The sequence below is a fragment of the Gracilinanus agilis genome, chromosome 2 (genome assembly GCF_016433145.1).
Source record: "Gracilinanus agilis isolate LMUSP501 chromosome 2, AgileGrace, whole genome shotgun sequence".
Taxonomy (NCBI): Eukaryota; Metazoa; Chordata; class Mammalia; order Didelphimorphia; family Didelphidae; genus Gracilinanus; species Gracilinanus agilis.
In genome coordinates this window covers 290662069-290680566 of record NC_058131.1, presented here as the reverse complement: position 1 = coordinate 290680566, position 18498 = coordinate 290662069, and the positions used below count along the sequence as shown (strand labels likewise).

Genomic DNA, 18498 nt, shown 5'->3' with positions numbered 1-18498 from the left:
CTGGGACTGCAACCTGCTGCTCAAAAGGTCCCTGAGAGGTGGCGGCCAAGGCCAAGGGTAGAGCCCTAAGGAATAAGCCGAGATCTTTTCTCCAGGATCCCATCTGGAGGCAGGTGTGGGGAGGCGGAGGTCCACGGGCCCCACTTCTGGCCTTAGGTCATAGTTCCAGCCTCTTTTTATCTCCAAGCCAATCAGCTGGAAAGGGGTACATTTTTCTCTCTCCTCCTCCCACGCCTGGGGGACCATTCACCAGCTCTGGGTGGTTGGAGCTAGTTGGTCTACTCTGGTTCCTTGGCATATAAAGCTGCCCCCAACATCTTTGGCCTCTCCAGCTTCCCCCCACTGCACACACACACACACACACACACACACACACACACACACACACACACACAGACACGCAAACATACCCCAGCGCCTTCCCCAATCCTCCCTTCCTCCACACCTTGGCATCATAGAGCCGAAGAGGTGGGAGGGCTGCAATGGCCGAACTGCAAGCCTCTGAGCTCCCGGGGGACCCTGCCCTGAGCAGCGGCCGGTTCACTATTAGCACCCTGTTAGGGGGTGAGGATGGGGGTCGAGCCCACTACGGGCAGCCCGACTCGCCTCCTGCTGCCTATGACACCACGCACAGCAGCACCTTCTACATGCGGACCTTTGGCTACAATACCATCGACGTGGTGCCCACCTATGAGCACTATGCCAACAGCGCCATGCCCGGCGAGGTCAAGAAGGTGAGGCCCACTCTGGCTGACCTCCACTCATTCTTGAAGGTAAGAGGAAAGTCTTTGCCGTCCTTCACCTTCCTGTCCTTCCCTGATCCACCTCGCCCCGGCTCCTTCAACACCGGGATCAAGCCAGGGGTGGGAAGGGTCTTTTTCTTCTCTCCCTTCTAGGTCCCATCCACGCCACCGCCCAGGAGCTGAGAAGCCCAGAGAGGAGGCAGAGGCTGGAAGCCAGGATCCTCATCTCTGTCTCCGTCCCTCGTGTAACCTGGTTTGCCTCCCTTTATCCATCTCTAAAATGAGAAGAGTAAATGCTGGGTCTAGGGCGAAGTAGCACCAAGATAAATTCAGAATGGGTGAATGACTTGAATATAAGGAAGGACACTATAAGAAAATTAGGTGAACACAGAATAATATACTTATCAGATTTCTGGGAAAGAAAAGATTTTAAAACCAAGCAAGAGTTAGAAAAAATTACAAAATGTAAAATAAATAATTTCAATTACATAAAATTAAAAAGTTTTTGTACAAACAAAAACAATGCAACTAAAATCAGAAGGGAAACAACAAAGTGGGAAAAAAATATAACAAAAAACTCTGACAAAGGTCTAATTACTCAAATATACAAGGAGCTAAATCAATTGTACAAAAACTCAAGCCATCCCCCAATTGATAAATGGGCAAGGGACATGAATAGGCAATTTTCAGATAAAGAAATCAAAACTATCCATAAGCACATGAGAAAGTGTTCTAAATCTCTAATAATTAGAGAAATGCAAATCAAAACAACTCTGAGGTATCACCTCACACCTAGCAGATTGGCTAAAATGACAGCAGGGGAGAGTAATGAATGCTGGAGGGGATGTGGCAAAATTGGGACATTAATGCATTGCTGGTGGAGTTGTGAACTGATCTAACCATTCTGGATGGCAATTTGGAACTATGCTCAAAGAACACTAAGACTATCTGCCTTTTGATCCAGCCAAACCATTGCTGGGTTTGTACCCCAAAGAGATAATAGGGGAAAAGACCTGTACAAAAATATTTATAGCCACACTCTTTGTGGTGGCAAAAAATTGGGAAACTTTTCTATCACCAGTTCTTGAATATGTTCCGCTCCACAAATGTTTTGGTAAAAAGACCTCAGACAACCAGACTGCCCAAAGACAAACTGAAGAACTTAGCCTGCACAAAGAGGGGAGAATGATGCTATTTTGTTCTTTTATTTTATTTTTATTTTATTATTATTTTTTGAATATTTTCCCATAGTTACATGATTCATGTTCTTTCCCTCTCCCCCAAACCCCCCCAACCCCCCAAAGCCGACGCACAATTCCATTGGGTTTTACATGTATCATTGATTAAGACCTAATTCCATATCGTTCATAGTTGGACTAGAGTTATCATTTAAATAATGCTGTTTTAGCTGACATGGCGATGAGGGGTGTCAGAAATTCAGGAGCTAAGCCAACACAGACCCAGGAGCAGTGTGAGCCAGTAGAGAGTCAGGAGACCTGAGTTCAGTCCCAGCACCACAAATGATTAGCTGTGTGACCCTGGGCTCCCTAGCTTTCATTTCCCCCTCTGTCCCCATCTGGCCAACACTACCCACCTCACAGGATTGTTGTGAAGACCAATAAGACAATGTATATAATGTGTGAGTTATTGGGCGCTGTCACAATAAATACAGATGTCACAAGGTACACTGCCCTTAACGCCTGTACCTGGTACTCAGTCCCAGCTCTGTAATTGAAGATACTGTGAACAATTTTCAGAAAAGTGTGTGAAGATGAATTATGCAGCTATCTATTTATCTGCCCCATGCCAACCCCACAGTCTGGGCCAAACCAGCCATCCCTTTAGCACCTTCTCCAGGGCTCTTTCCTGGACCTGCTTCTCTGCCATCCTACCTAAGTCCCATCCCACAGGGGCTGGGAATTCCCCAAAACACGTTCTCCACTCTTCTTCTCCCTCCCTGGAGGTGGACGCTGAGCCACCAATCCCTGGAATTCCCAGCAGGAAGGCAGCCACCTCCACTCCCTGGCCTTTGAGACCCGATCCAGCCACGAACTATCTGATGGATTGGTGGAAGATGCCAGCAGTGCAGCCGGGGAGAAGCCAGTAGGGGAGCCTGTGCGATTCGGCTGGGTTAAAGGAGTGATGGTAAGTGGACAAATTCAACAGGGATCCTGAGATTCTGAGATCCAAGAAATGTAAAGGGCTTGGGGCAGCTAGGCAGTTCAGTGGATAGAGCCAGGTATACAGAGGAGAGGACCTGGGTTCAAATCTAACCTTACCTGTGTGACCCTGAGCCAGTCCCTTAACCCCCATTGCCTATCCCTTACCACTCTTCTGCCTCAGAACTGATCCTTAGTATTGATTCTGAGGCAAAAGGTAAGGATCTTTTTTATCTTCTCCACCCTAAGAGAGGCAGTGTGGCTAGGTGGAAAGAACCCTATACCAGGCTTCTAGTCTCATTCCCAATTCAATTTGACAGACATTTATGAAGAACCTATCATGTGCAAGAAGGCATGGTGCTTGGTGCTGGAGATAGACACCAGACCTTCTCAACTTGGGCTCTGTGCATTTTTGTTGATACTTTGCTAACTCTATTCTGATATAGTCAGCTACCTTTTGAATCCTCTGTAGTTTATTGGTGCTTTTAAGAAGGGCTTCATAGGCTTCGCCAGACTGCCAAAGGGGGTCATGATGTAGAAAAGGGTGAGTCCTTGGGATGGACCAAAACAGTGGCGACAATGATACAGAGCAAGAGGGAATGTAATCTCTGTTGCAGACTCTCCGTGTGACCTTGGCCAAGTCACTAGGGTCACCTCTAAGTGTCCTTCCAACCCTAAAGTTCTTTGTTCTGGATTCCTTCTACCATTTCGTGCTTCTGCAAGTCTTGGATGATAACTAGGGCTATGGAGTAAGACTCTCCTCTGCTACCTCCTTGGGCCAGAGAGGTGGCCCAGAGTTCCCAATTCTTGCTCAAGCCAGGTCAGAAATGTGTCATCAGAGGTCCAGCTAAGAGTAGGGAGGTTTAGCACCACAAAAGTGGCCACCAGGAGATGATTTTTGGGGGAGGGACCACAAGAGTTCATGAAGGTCACTCATGGAGGCACAAAGGGGATATGCCAGAGAAATGATTGCATTGATGAGACCTAGATCTAATTTTTTTTTAACACTATCAATTCTGAGGCAGAAGAGCTGTGAGGTCTAAGCAAATGGGCTTAAGTGACTTGTCCAGGGCCACATAGCTAGGAAGTGTCCGAGGCCAGATCTGAACACAGGTCCTCTCGATTCCAGGCCTGCTGCTCTATCCACCGAGCCATCCAGCTGCCCTGATCCTAGACTTTTTTTCAGTTTTTGAGGGGAAAATCACATAACTGTTAGAGTTGGATGGGATCTCAGAGGTCTTCCTGGCCCAGCTCACACCTGGAAAGAATCCCCAATAGAACAAAGCCCAAAAACTTAGCCATCTGGCCTCTACTTAGAGAACTTCAAGGGTGCAAAGATTGGATTGATGACCTCGAAGCCCCTTTTGCTCTGATGCTTGTTCTGTATTCCAATAGTCCATGATTCTCAGGTACAGAGAAAGACACAGGTCTGAATCCCAGCTCTGCCACCGACAAGTGACGTTCTCAGAGCCAGCCCCTTTGCCTCCCAAAGCCCAGGTTGCTCACCTATAACATGAGGTCCTGGTGCTGCCCATTGACACTAGAGATGTCTGGCATTTCTCTAGTTGTTTCATTTTATCCTCCCCCCTTTAAAAAGTGAGCCCTTTGAAGGCAGGGATTGTTTGGTCTCTGCTTGCATCCTCAGCGCTCAGCACAGTGCCCGGCACGTGCAAAACACTTACTACATGCTTGTTGATTGACCCTTTGGTAGAGCAGAACAAGGGCTGGATTTACAGCCAGAAGACAAAAGCTTTGCTGCTTCTACCTGTATGTGTCCACCTCGAGCAAGTCCCTTCTTCCCTAGACTCATTTCCTCACCTCTAAGATGAATGAATTGTTATTGCTAGATCTTTATTATTACTTTACAGTTATTGCAGTCATATCTGACTCTTCATGACCCCAGTTGGGCTTTTCTTGGCAAAGATACTGAACTGCTTTGCCATCTCCTTCTCCAGCTCATTTTTCAGATGGGGAAACTGAGGTTAAGTGACTTGCCCAAGGTCACACAGCCAATTAAGTGTCTGAGGCCAGATTTGAACTCAGGAAGAGGAGTCTTCCTGACTCCAAATTCAGCACTTTATTTACTGCACTACCTAGCTGTCCTTTTGGACTAGATTCTCTCTCTTTTAACCCTAAATCTATGGTTCTCTAATGATATGCTTTTGAAAGAATACATAGGATTAGAGTGACTTCTTATCCTCACCCCTACCTTCCCTGAAAAGCTCTCCTTCAGAACCTAATGGAGAGCCAAGGGCCAGCCCTGGTCTCAGCCTAGAGACCTTTGCCTTAGGACAAAGCTGAGCTGGGAGTCTGGAGAGCAGGCTCTGGCCTCATCCCAATTCAAGTCTATTATGTGGGGGCAGCTGGGTAGCTTGGTGGACTGAGAGCCAGCCCTAAAGACAGGAAGGTCCTGGGTTCAAATCTGGCCTCAGACACTTCCTAGCTGTGTGACCCTGGACAAGTCACTTAACCCCCATCACCTAGCCCTTACTGCTCTTCTGTCTTAGAGCCAATACACAGTATTGACTCCAAGATGGAAGGGAACGGTTTTTTTTTTAAAAGAGTCTATTATGTGGGGACAGCTGGGTGGCTCTGTGGACTGAGAGCCAGCCCTAGAGACAAGATAGTCCTGGGTTTAAATATGACCTCAGATATTTCCTAGCTGTGTGACCCTGGGCAAGTCCCTTCGCCCCCGTTGCCTAGCCCTTACCGCTCTTCTGTCTTGGAGCCAGTACACAATATTGACTCTAAGATGGAAGGGAAGGGCTTAAAAAAAAGAGTCCATCGTGGGCACAGAGTCATGCCTGGTTCTGGGGAGCTACATCTGGGACCCCCAAACTCCCTGGTCCTCCCGTGGCTGGTTCTGGGGGTCCCCAGGAGACCCATTGCTGACATAATTCCTTCTGCCTTTCAGGCAGAAGGAAGAGCCCAGAGAGGCTTCTCATCCCTCCTCCCGAGGCTCTGTGGAAGGGTTAACCCCTGTGTTCTCCCCAGAGGGTTCTTTTCCTTCAAGTGGGAGCCCGTGGGAAGCTGGGAGCCTGCAGCTCCTGCAGGGCCCGCCAGGCGGCAGCCTTGTACCATGGAATCAAGCATCCTGGCCGGCGTCAGCAAAGCTCCCTTAACAAGCTGTTGGGGTCAAGCACTTCTTTCCCAAATTCTAGGCATTGTACAAAACCCTGGGGAGATGAGGAAAGGCAAAATCCATCCCCCTTAAAGAGCTAACATACAAAAAACTATACATGGGGGCAGCTGGGTGGATAGAGCACCAGGCCTAGAGACAGGAGATCCTGGGTTCAAATCTGGCCTCAGACACTTCCTAACTGTGTGACCCTGGGCAAGTCACTTTGCCCAGCCCTTACCGCTCTTCTGTCTTGGAACTGATGCACAGCAGTGATTTTACAATGGGAGGTAAGAGTTTTAAAAAGAAACAAATCCAAACTGTACATACAAGACCTATATAGTGTAAAGGGAAAGCAACATGGAGTACCAGAGTTGGAAGGAGAACTTCTGAGGTCATTGAATCCATTTTATGGAGGAGCCAACTAAGGCTTGGAGAATCGATGGGATGTGTCAGTCAGAAATGCTAATATCATCCTGGGTTGCATTAAGATAGACAGGAATTCTGAGATCGTGGGATCGCGGTGTAGCCTGAAGGGCCCCAGAAGCCTCTGTTGCAGCCTTGTTTTACAGGAAGGCAAAGGAAGTAAAAGCGATTTGCTTAGGTCTCCCAGGGAAACTAGATTTGAATCCAGAACCTCCGACTTTAAAGCCACTGATCTTCCTCCCATAAGAGCCCCTCTCTTCTGTGCCCTCGTGGGACTGCAGCATCTGGGGTGGTGGGCTCCGTTGTGGCCTCGGCACACTGGGCAGGGGCTAGAGGAGGACAGTCAGGATGGGAAAGGGCCACCAGCTGCAGGAACTGGGAGGGTTTAGAGGAGAGAAGAGACGACTGATGGGAGACGACGGCCGCCTTCTAAAAACTAAAAGAGTGTCCTGTAGAAAAGGACGTGACTTATTCTGCTTGGCCCTCATGAGCAGAACCAGGGGCAGCGGACGCTAAAGAGGCGAATTTATGCCTGATGTCCAGAGAAAGGTCCTAAGAGAGCATTCGGGAAGTGGAAGGGGAGGCCTTGGGGGTAACCAGTGGGCTTCCTTTCATTGGAGGAGAGGCTGGATGGAGGAGGGTCCGGGATGTTCCAATAGGGACTCCTTCTGGGGTCAGAGCAGATTAAAGCATCGCTGAGGGCCCCTTCTCACTCTCAGATTCTGTGACTGCCCAAGATCAATAAGTCAGGGATGGAGTAAGGACTTGGACCCAAACCTCCCAACCACTAGCCCAGAGCTCTTTCCAGCCCTCCCTCCATCCCCTAGAGGGGCCCTCTCTACACGGCTTCACACTTCCATGGGGGGAGCCCTTCTCTGAGCCTCCTCCCAGCTCCTCTCCTATGAAATGCAGCCTCATGCTAGGTGAGGGTCTACCTGTTCTTATGTGGGGAGTACAGGATGGGCCTCCCTGCTGCCCCCACCCACGAACAGCCTGGTGCCCCTTCCCCCCATCCCTGTGCCCAGCCCCAGACTGGTCAGACCACAAGGGAGGCAGTGGGGGACAAAGTTGCTGCTATCCCTTCTCCCTTGGGAAAATGCCTAATTTTGCACTCTCTCCCATTTATTTCCTCCTCTTCCCACTACCATCACCCTGTACCGGCCCTCACTACTATTCTCTTGTACTATTCCAACAGACAAGGAGGTTTTCCTACCTCCATCTTCTCCCTTCTCCAATCCATTTGTACTGTCAGACTACACAGAGGACCATTCCTTTGGGAGGGAAAAATTCACTTGTTTTCCATTAGCTACCAGATGAACTTCTCTTTCTCGAGTCTCCACATTTCAAAGTCTTCAAAGCATTATGAGACCATTCATCTAGCTCAGTGATTCCCAAAGTGGGCACCACCGCCCCCTAGTGGATGCTGCAGCAGTCCAGGGAAGCGGTGATGGCCACAGGTGCATTTATCTTTCCTATTAATTGCTATTAAAATTTTTAAAAAATTAATTTCCAGGGGGCTAAGTAATATTTTTTTTGGAAAGGGGGCGGTAGGCCAAAAAAGTTTGGGAACCACTGATTCTAGCTTGATACTATCGTCTTCTGTGCTCAAGCTGAACTGTCCTTTCTGTCCCCCAATCTTGCCTGGTAATCTCCTGCCTTCAAATCTTTACTTGCAAGGTTTCCTGTGACCAGAATCCCAACCCACCCACCCTCTATGCATGTTGAATCCACCCTACAAAGTCCAAATCAAAGGCTACCTCCTCCATGAAACTTTCCTTCATGTCCCAAACTCGTCATCTTTCCCTCCTCAAATTTTGTTTAGTACTTTGCTTTCACCTCTCCAATTCGCTTATGACACCTTTCTTTGTGTCCCATCCCTTTGCCAGGCTCATATCTATGAAGTTCGCTTAATAGCGTATCACCTTCTGTGCCTTCCACAGTGCCTTGCACGCAAGAACCCCCAGCAGCAGCTTGAGAAATGTCTGTTTAATTGAACTGAGGGGAAGGCCCATTCCCCCTGCCCCAACCCTAGACATAGAACCCATGGCCCTTTGGGGGTCTCCCTGCTCCCTTTGGTTCAGGATGACGCTAGCCTCTCTTCTCAGATCCGATGCATGCTCAACATATGGGGAGTGATCCTCTACCTGCGTCTGCCCTGGATCACAGCCCAAGCTGGCATTGGTAAGCGGGGCCTGGTGGAAGAATGGAGGACGGGGATGGAGGGAAGGGGAAGACTCCCTCACTGGTCCCCATATTCTGGCCTCTCCTCTTATGAGAAGAAGGAAGGGGCATGGAGCATCCAGGCTGCAGAAGGAAACAATCCCCAGTAGGACTTAGAAAGAATCCTGTAGGACAGAGCCATGTGGGTGATTGAGCATGGTCCCAAGGGTTTAAAACAGGTGGTGTTGGGGCAGCTGGGTGGCTCAGTGGTTTGAGAGCCAGGCCTAGAGATGGAAGATCCTAGGTTCAAATCTGGCCTCAGATACTTCTTAGCTGTATGACCCTGGGCAAGTCACTTGACCCCCATTGCCTAGCCCTTACTGTTCTTCTACCTTGGAACCAATACACAGTATTATTCTAAGGTGGAAGATGAAAGGTTTTAAATAAATAAATGAAACAGATATTGACTTCAGAGAGAAGAGTCCTACCCCTGGCCTAAGGGAAAAGTAGAGCCTTCCTAATATCTTTATGACAGGACCTCCTGCCTCCAGAAAGGGTTAGAGGGAGCCCCGAGCTCTCACGTTAGAGGTCAGTAGAGGGAAATATAAAGACACCCAAACTAAGTATTTAGGCTCAGCTGTGCCATCAACTTCCTGTGTGACCTTGGCAAGTGACTTCATTTCTCTAGGTCTCATTTCCCCCAACAGTCAGATGAGCTCGATGAGCTCTGTCTTGTCTAGTTCATGGGGTGACATGGAAGATCAAATTAGGAAATGGGCATCAAAGAACTTTGCAATTATCCAGTCCTTTACAAGCAGGAAGGAGTAGTATAGATTCCTTCCCTAGCAGAGAAAGGGTGCTGGATGCTCCCCCTTGACTCCTTAGCATTTCCTCCACAGTCCTGACATGGGTCATCATCCTCCTCTCGGTGACAGTGACCACCATCACTGGCCTCTCCATCTCTGCCATCTCCACCAATGGCAAAGTCAAGTCAGGTTTGTTGCCTTGTTAGACCGCCGTCACTTCTTTTCTTCTTCTTCCTCTGGGCCCCCAATTTTGTCAGTTCCCTGGAGTGGCCATCCAGCTTTGAAATCTCTTGTTACCTTCTGGCACCTCCAAATTCCTCTTCACTGTCTAGAGGGAAAGAAACCATAGCACTAAGGGAGCCATCATAGGAACTCCTTGAATTTCTTGAATTCCCTCATTCGAATTCTTCATCAGCTCTCTCAGCTATCCCCATTATGGACCATCTCTGTATATAGAATATGGAATGCCAGATGGATTTTCTTCCTGTCCCTCATGTTCTCCTCCTGCCACTAGTGAGTGTGTTTGGCCAATGGAGACAATTTCAACAATTAGCCAGAGCCAGAGAACCTTAGGAAGGGCAGGCTGCCACTTGCACACCCCCAGAAAGAACCTGGGCCTCTTGATTCTTCATCTCGTGCCCTTTTTCCAATCAGTCAATAAGCAGGAATTTATGAAACTTTTGATATGTGCCAGGCAGCGGTCTAGGTACTAGGATTACAAAGAAATAAATCAATTGGTTCCTGCTCTGGAGAAGCGTACCCTCCATGGGTTATGACGGCCAACCAGTCAATGCACCTTTATTAAGCACCTTCCATGTATTAGGCACTGGGCATGCAAAATCCTTGCCCTCCAGGAGTTTTTGTTCCTTTGGGGGAGATAACATGAATTTACAAAACTATATACAATGTAAATAGGAGATAAGGGGCAGCTGGGTAGCTCTGTGTATTGATAGGCAGGCCTAGAGATGGGAGGTCCTAGGTTCAAATCTGGCCTCAGACACTTCCCAGCTGTGTGATCCTGGGCAAGTCACTTGACCCCCATTGCCTAAAAATAAACAGATAGATAGATAGATAGATAGATAGATAGATAGATAGATAGATAGATAGATAGATAGATAGGAGATAACTTTTAGAAGGAAGGCCCATTTATGTATCACTTTAATACTTATAGAACGCTTACCTCTAAGGTAGGCACAGAAAATATTATTATTCCTATTTTATCAATGAGGAAGCTGAAGTTCAGAGAGGTGAAATGACTTATCTCTGGACACACAGCTAATAAGCATCAAATCCAATACTCTTTCTACTCTGTTAGGCTGCCATCACTTAATAGCTATTTTTAGCTAGATTGTCTAGGTGACTGTACCAAGTGAGGTGCAATAGAGTGGATTGATCTGGGAGTCTAGAGCTGAGTCCTAGAGCTGCCTCTATTAATAACTCTCTGTGCCACCTTAGCCAAATCACTTCTTACTTTTATGTTATGGTTCCCCTTTATGAAATGAGAGGGCTGGATTAAACACTCTGTGAGGCACTTCTAGCTCTAAATAAAGGGCTTTCAGCACTATCTGGCATTCTTAGTATTTTCTTTTTCTATGCTCTCGTTTCTCCTTCCTCATTATTCTCAAGTCCTTTGGCATCTCACCTGGAGTGGGGGGTTGGGGATTGGGTCTCTCTGTTAGGTGGCACCTACTTCCTTATCTCGAGGAGCCTGGGCCCAGAGCTAGGTGGCTCCATTGGCCTCATCTTTGCCTTTGCCAATGCCGTTGCTGTGGCCATGCATACTGTGGGCTTTGCTGAGACTGTACGGGATCTACTCCAGGTAAGCTATGGCTTCTGGGAACAGTGTGGAAACCTGGGAATAGAAAGGGATATGTTGGGAAGCTCTGCTGTATTTATGCTACCAGCTAATCATTTTTATACTAGTTATTGAAATGCTCTTATAGGGTCAGCTAGGTAGCACAGTGGATAGAGCACCAGGCCTGGGGTCAGGAGGATTTGGGTTCATATCTGATCTCAGACTCTTCCTAGCTGGGTGATCCTGAGCAAGTCACTTAACTCCATTTGCCTAGCTCTTGCCCTTCTGCCTTAGACTTGTTACTAAGACAGAAAGTAAGAGTTTTTAAATGATGTAATTGCTGGGAAATGAAAAGGAAAAAATTCGTCTAAGGAAAACTGAATAGAGCCCCCAGTTTGACTACTTTGGGAAGCACTGGCTGCCTTTAGACAAATTCACAATCCCTTCAGCAGCAGCTTTTAGGAGTATATTGCATTTGTGAGAATTTGAAGAAGATGGCCTCTATACTTCCTCCTTCTTTTTTTTTTTTCCTCCCTAAATCCTTACCTTCTGTCTTAGAGTCGATACTGTGTATTGGTTCCAAGGCAGAAGAGTGGTAAGGGCTAGGCAATGGGGGCTAAGTGACTTGCCCAGGGTCACACAGCTAGGAAGTGTCTGGGGTAGGTTTGAATTCCGGGACCTCCTTTCTCTGGCTCTCAATCTACTGAGTCACCTACCTGCTGCCATCACTTCCTTCTAATTCTAAGATTCCATAAGTCCCTTATTCTACATCAATAAGTCATTCTAATCCTAGAATTCTATTGCCATCTATAATTGTTTATTTCTAAAAGAGGGAGGGATGGTGATGGACTGAGGAAAGGGCTGATTGGAGGAACCTGGTGGAAGCACCTCTCCATCCTACTGATCTTGGTCCCCCCTGCAGGAGTATGGCTCTCCCATAGTGGACCCCACCAATGACATAAGAATCATCGGCGTAGTCACGGTCACAGTGCTGTTGGCCATTTCCTTGGCTGGGATGGAATGGGAATCTAAGGTAATGTGGTGGTGTGGGGTAGGGAGGGAGAGGTTCCTGCAGTTTGGGAGAACTTGACCCTAAGCAAACCAGACAGTTCAGGTGGCTTCCTTCTCTGCCTGGAAGGAAGGCCAGCCTGGATTCCAAATAATGACCACCCAAGAGGAAGCTTTGGGACTGCCAGGTAAATGGGAGTGATGACTTTGTTGAGGAGGGGCAAGCAGAGCTGTCCGGGATGTGGTCAGTGTGGTGGTGGCAGAGGCTCAGATGGCAAAAATGGGAGCTTCCCCCATGCACGGATTTCTGAACTCTGCTGCAGCTTTGTAAAATGCCATGGGCCCTCTGCCGGGAAGAGGGAGTGCTGGGGCAGTGGGACAACTCTGGGGATTCCTCTGCTCCTAGGTCAGGGACTTCCCAGAAATGAGCCCCATCCCCTCCCCTAGTCCTGGTTCAGTCTTTCCCCTTTTTAATAGCACAGCTGTCTCCCTAGGGAGCTTTAAGCCTCTCCTCTTCCCCAGGACCCAGTCTCTCAAAAGCACCTATTAAGTGCCTTCTATGTGTCTTGCACAATATTAGGGACTGGGGATCCAGAGATGAAAATAAAGCGTCCTATTTATATATGTATATGTAACAATGGCCAAAATAAGAATGCTCCACCTGGTAAACCTTGGGGAAAAGATTTGGTCCAGGTCAGGTCAGTGATTTAACACCATGTAAGCCTCCAAAAGCCGGCGGCTCTCCGAATTGGAAGGGAGAGAAGGTGAGGGGGATGGGTCTACACTCCCCATCCCTACCACCAGCTTTTCAGCCCAGGTATCTGACTCCTCTAGGCCCAAGTGTTATTCTTCCTGGTCATCATGGTCTCCTTCGCCAACTACTTCGTGGGAACCCTGATTCCTCCATCTCAGGAAAAGGCATCGAAGGGCTTCTTCAGCTACAGGGGTATGTCTGAGAGGGGAAGTGGAGGGAAGGACTTCCTTCTGCCCCAACCCTGGTGAGAGAAGCTCATACAGAACAAAGCCTGGCCTAGTCTTGGGGACATGGAGGTAGAGGGTAGGAGTGTTGGGGTTGCTTAGGTTCTGGGGACAATCAAAGTCCCTAGAGCTTTCCCTACAGGAGGAGGCAATGTCACGTAGCAATAGGGTGCTGGACCTGGAGCCAGGAAATCCTGGTTTCAAATCCTACCTCAGATACTTCATCACTCAGTGACTTTGGGCAAAAGCAATTCACCCTCCCTGGGGCTGTTTCCTCATTTGTAAAATGAAGAGGCTGGATCTGCTGACCTGGAAGGTTCTTTCTAGCTCTGTGATTCCATTCTCCTGTGCCCTGTGTTAGAAATCGGCTCCTCTGAGTCCCCTCCCCAGGACCACCCTAGGACAATGTCCCACCTCCAGGGGCTGTGGGGGAGCCAACACTCTTTGTTTGGCTTGGGCACAGGAGAAAGGGAGTTGAGTCACTCAGGAAAGGGGCTAACCTGGCATGGATTTTTCCAGGGGACATTTTTGCCCAGAATTTAGTGCCAGCCTGGAGGGGCGTCGACGGAAGCTTCTTTGGAATGTTCTCAATCTTCTTCCCATCAGCCACTGGCATTCTTGCAGGTGCCAACATCTCCGGGGACCTAAAGGTGAGTCATGATTATGAGGCAGAGATCTAGAAACCCTTTTATGCTCTCCTTCCTAGAAACAGTGAATGGGAAGTTCTTTATTGAGCACGTACTGTATGCCAGTTCTAGGCAAAGCCTTGTTGGCATTATGAGGATCATAGAATTAGAGCAAGGCCTTAGAGATCATTTAGTCTAAACCTCCTCAGTTTTACAGATGAGAAAACGGGTGCCCAGAGAGCAGAAGTGACACTCCTGAACTCATATAAATAGAAAGGATCAAAGTTGCCACTCAAAGGATCATGGAAAACATGATCATAGATCCGGAGGACACAGCCACCTCAGAGGTCCCTGACCAACACTGTCATTTTGCAGATGAAGAAACGGAAGTTAAATGGCTTATTCAAGGTCACACAATGAGTAAGTGGCAGAGACAAGATTAGAACTTGGATCCTCTGATTCTAGATTCATCTTTTTTTTTTTCCCTGCACCAGACTGACTCTGACTCCAACTCCAGTGTTCTTTCTACTGTTCCACACTGCCTCCCACGATTGGAGGCATAGTCCCTGCTCCCAGGGAGATTAGCTGGAGAGATAAAATATGAGACAGATATGATGTCGCAAAGACTGTGGGATGGGCCCGTGGGATATACTCAGAGGCAGCCAGAGCTCTCTTTTGGATGGTATCCAGGGAGCAATATTTTGACTCTGACAAGTCTGTGTCTCCCCTGAGCCTTGAGTTCCCAGGCCAGAAAGTTCCAAATGTTTGAGGTTGTAACATGGTAATCAGTATCGATATAAATTTATGTCACAACCCGCCCCCACCCATGTATCCTTGGACAGTTTTTTAAACCCTCACCTTCCATCTTAGAATCAGTACTGTAGATCAGTTCCAAGGCGGAAGAGTAAGGGCTAGGCAATGAGAGTTAGGTGACTTACCCAGGGTCACACAGCTGGGAAGTATCTGAGGTCAGATTTGAACCAAAGACCTCCTGTCTCTAGGTCTGGCTCTCCATCCACTGAGCCACCCAGCTGTCCCTTTCCTTGGACATTTATAAAATACTCTGTAAATCTTCCTTCAATCAAAAAACAACAAGCGTTTATTAAATACCTACTCTGTGCCAAATACTATACTAGACTTCTGGAGGTACAAATACAGAAACTTAAGCAATATCTGCCTTCAAGGAGTTCATGTTCTATCAGGGAAGAAAACATACATATAAGAAAAATAAAAACAACAACAGCTAAAATTAATATAGACCTTGAAGATGGATATATATATATATATGGAGAGAGAGAGAGAGAGAGAGAGAGAGAGAGAGTCTCAGCTATATGAGTTTATACAGAAAATAAATACAAGGTAGCTGGATCCAAGAATGAGGAAGAAAGGCATCAGCAGCTGGAGAATCAGGAAAGGCACTGCATAGAAGGCAGTGCTTGAGTTGGGTCTTGAAGAAAGAGAGGGATTCTGCAGGTGGGAGCAAGGAAGGAGTGCATCCTAGGCACGTGGGACCACCATTGCAAAGGCACAGAGATGGGAGAGGAATGGTCATATGCTAAGAATAGCAAGAAGTCTAACTTGAAGGGACAGGAGAGGGCGCCAAGAGGACTAAACGTACAATCAGGCTGGAAAACGAAGATGGAACTGGGTTGTAAAGGGCTTTAAGAAGGAGACAACAGAGTTTCTATTTTATACTCCAATATTTTTGTTTATTCCTCCACCAAAGTGGAACATTAGGAGGATGAAGGAAGGAAACTAGTCTTCTTTCAGTGCTCCACGTTGGCATCAAGGTGCCCCTGGGCTCTCAAAGGTTCTGCTAGAGGACAATTCTAAAAAGTCCCAGCAAGGCTTCTTGGGGTGCACTTAGGATGGGCTGTGCACATGTGGTACCCGTGACCTCGCTTCTTAAGTTCACAGGGCTCATCACCTACTGAGTCACAGACAATGAAGTTTTTGGCCATGGCAACTCTCAGAAATAATCGACTAATTCAGAGAGGGAGTCCTTGCTACGAGATGTCAGGAGAGCATTATAACACTTTAAGTGCCCTATCGATGGGCGATGCCTATCTTGGCATTGGTCATGCCCTGAGACTTCACTGGCTCAGGGAACTCAGTAGAGAAACTCCCTGTGCCCACGGAGATCAGCAACTCTTTTGCCATTTTGAGGTTCATAGGCTCATAGAGTTGGGGGTGGTCATCTAGTCTAATTCCTTTGTTTTGACAGAGAAAAAAATCTGAGGTTCAAAAGGATTAAAAGTGACTGTTTAAAGAGTAGCTGGGTGGTTCAGTGGATAGAGAGATGAGAGGTCCTCACCTCAATTGTCTAGCCCTTATTGTTGTTTTTATATTATATATAATTTACATATTACATATAGAGAGAAAATCAATAGTGATTCTAAGATGGAAGGTAAGGGTTTGAAAAAAATTATTTTTAAAGTGCTTGTCTGGGATTCCAGAACTGGAATTCAACCCCCAGCTCTCTGGCTCTCCAAATCCTGTCCTCTTTCCACTGTACTAGAGTTGCCTGGGGGCAATGAGGGGTTAAGTGACATTATTATAAAAAAATTAAATGAATTTAAAATAATTTTATTTTGGAAAATGCCATGAAATTGTTGACTTTTCCTTCCCTTAGAGGATCTAGGATCATAGATCTAGATCTGGAAGGGCTGGTAGAGATCATCTAGTTAGTCTAACCTCTTGATTTTACAGGTAAGGAAACTGAGACCCAGGGGAGATAAATGACTTGCTTATGGTTCAACAGGTAGTCAGGGTTTGAACCCAGGTGCTCTGACTCTGATTCTACTATTGCACATTGGCTCTCATTTGGAGGAGTGACAAAAATGACAGTGGAAGGCGGTGAGGCGATCAGAGGTGATCATGTCTCTTAATTTCTTTCTATATTAAGAAGATTCTCTAGGTGTTTGTCTCCTCTGATCCAGGGATTAGTAGAATTTCAGAGTTGGAAGGGGAAGGGACCTCAATGGCCATCTAATCCAAACTATCTCAGGGGGGGAAAAGGCCCCTTTATAACCTACCACGTGGCCATCTGACCTTTGCTGAACTTGAATGAGGAGGAAACCACCATTTTTCAAGGCAGCCCATTTTACTTTTGAACAGCTCTAAAATTTTTTGCTTGATCTCAGGCCTAAATTTGCAGTCTAAACTTTCTTCTACCTGGCCCTTCAAATACCCAAAGACATGTCCTTGCATCCCAGACCTACTCTTCTCTAGAGTGAACAACCCCAGTTTCTTCAACCAGTTTTCTTAGAGGCACATAAGTGGTACAACAGATAGAGTGCTAGGCCTGGAATCAGGATGTCTCAAATAGACACACTTACTAACGGTGTGATCATGGGGAAGTCACTTAATTTCTGTCTACCTGAGTTTCCTCAACTGCAAAATAGGGATAATATTATAGTACCTACCTCTCAGATACTGTTGTGGTGAGGTTCAAATGAGATAATTATTGTAAAGTGCTTAGCACAGTGCCTAGTGCATAGTAGGTCACTTAATAAATGTTTGTTTCCTGCTTTCCCCATGTTTGAGCCAGCTCAGGATACTTTTGGTGATGGCTCTGGATCCTGATTTCTGGTTCCTGATTCTGTTAACTAGTATCTGAACTATCCCTCCCAAATTTGTGTCAACTGCCTTCCAGGCCAGCACCTTGTCTCTGACAGAGGCACTAAGGAACCGGCTGGAGAAGCCAGGAACTTGATCCAAACATCCTACTCTCCTTTAATAATCACTTAAGAAACCCAGGAATTTCTTCAAACCCTTCCAGAACATGCTGGTAATCATACTGTGGGCTGCTCTCAGAACAAGCTCCAGAAGTTCACTCCCTGATTTTTATTTATCTTAAACTTCCTCCTTCAAGCTTCAAGAGATTGTGCTATTTCTAGTGTCTGGTGCTCAGGGGCATCATGGAACAATGATGCAAAGAGTTTAGATTTGAAGACAGAGAGGCAGGGCGAAAATTTTGACTCATTTACTCTGGGCAAGGCTCTTCTCTCTGGGTTTCAGTTTCCTCAGCTGTAAAATTAGGAGTTTAGACTAGATGATCCTTTTAGTGATTCCTTCTAGTTATGAATCTATGATCCTGAAGCAGTCAGTAGATTGAGAGCCAAGACTAGACATGGGAGGTCCTGGGTTCAAATGTGCCCTCAGACACTTCTTAGCTGTGTGACCCTGAGCAAGTCACTTAATCCTAATTGCTTAGCCCTTACCACTCTTCCTTCTTGGAACCAATCCTTAGTATTGATTCTAAGATGGAAGATAAGGGTCTTTAAAAAATAAATAAATAAGTCTGTGATCCCGTATTCCTACCTTTCTTCTCCATCCCTTGCCTGATTGTGTGGAAGTCAGTTCTGTTCTGTTCAGGCTGAATTTTATTACAACTACCCTTCCCCGAAGCCTTGGCATAGGCTAGCACCTATCTTAGAATTTTAGAGCAGCAGACCCCTCATGAATTCCTTCCTTCCTTCCCTCCTCCCTCCCTCCTTTCCTTCCTTCCTTTCTTTTTCCTTCCTTGTTTCTTTCTTTCTTTCTTTCTTTCTTTTCTTCTTTCCTTCCTTCCTTCCTTCCCTACCTTCCTCCTTCCTTCCATCCTTCCTTCCTTCCTTCCTTCTTTCCTTCCTTCCATCCTTCCTTCCTTCCATCCTTCCTTCCTTCCATCCATCCTT

General features: G+C 46.9%; 1 protein-coding gene across 2 annotated transcripts in view; it reads left to right on the top strand.

The window, feature by feature from the left end:
* The first annotated feature begins 399 nt into the window (after nucleotides 1-399).
* Nucleotides 400-18498, top strand: part of SLC12A3 (solute carrier family 12 member 3) — a 52170-nt gene continuing 34071 nt past the window's right edge. For both annotated transcript variants that reach the window (XM_044664133.1, XM_044664132.1), the window contains exons 1-8: nucleotides 400-773; nucleotides 2742-2888; nucleotides 8552-8627; nucleotides 9506-9601; nucleotides 11092-11231; nucleotides 12130-12240; nucleotides 13050-13161; nucleotides 13713-13843. In XM_044664133.1, the coding sequence (XP_044520068.1) occupies nucleotides 483-773; nucleotides 2742-2888; nucleotides 8552-8627; nucleotides 9506-9601; nucleotides 11092-11231; nucleotides 12130-12240; nucleotides 13050-13161; nucleotides 13713-13843 (1104 nt within the window). In that variant the 5' untranslated portion in view covers nucleotides 400-482. The remainder of the gene's footprint in view (nucleotides 774-2741; nucleotides 2889-8551; nucleotides 8628-9505; nucleotides 9602-11091; nucleotides 11232-12129; nucleotides 12241-13049; nucleotides 13162-13712; nucleotides 13844-18498) is intronic.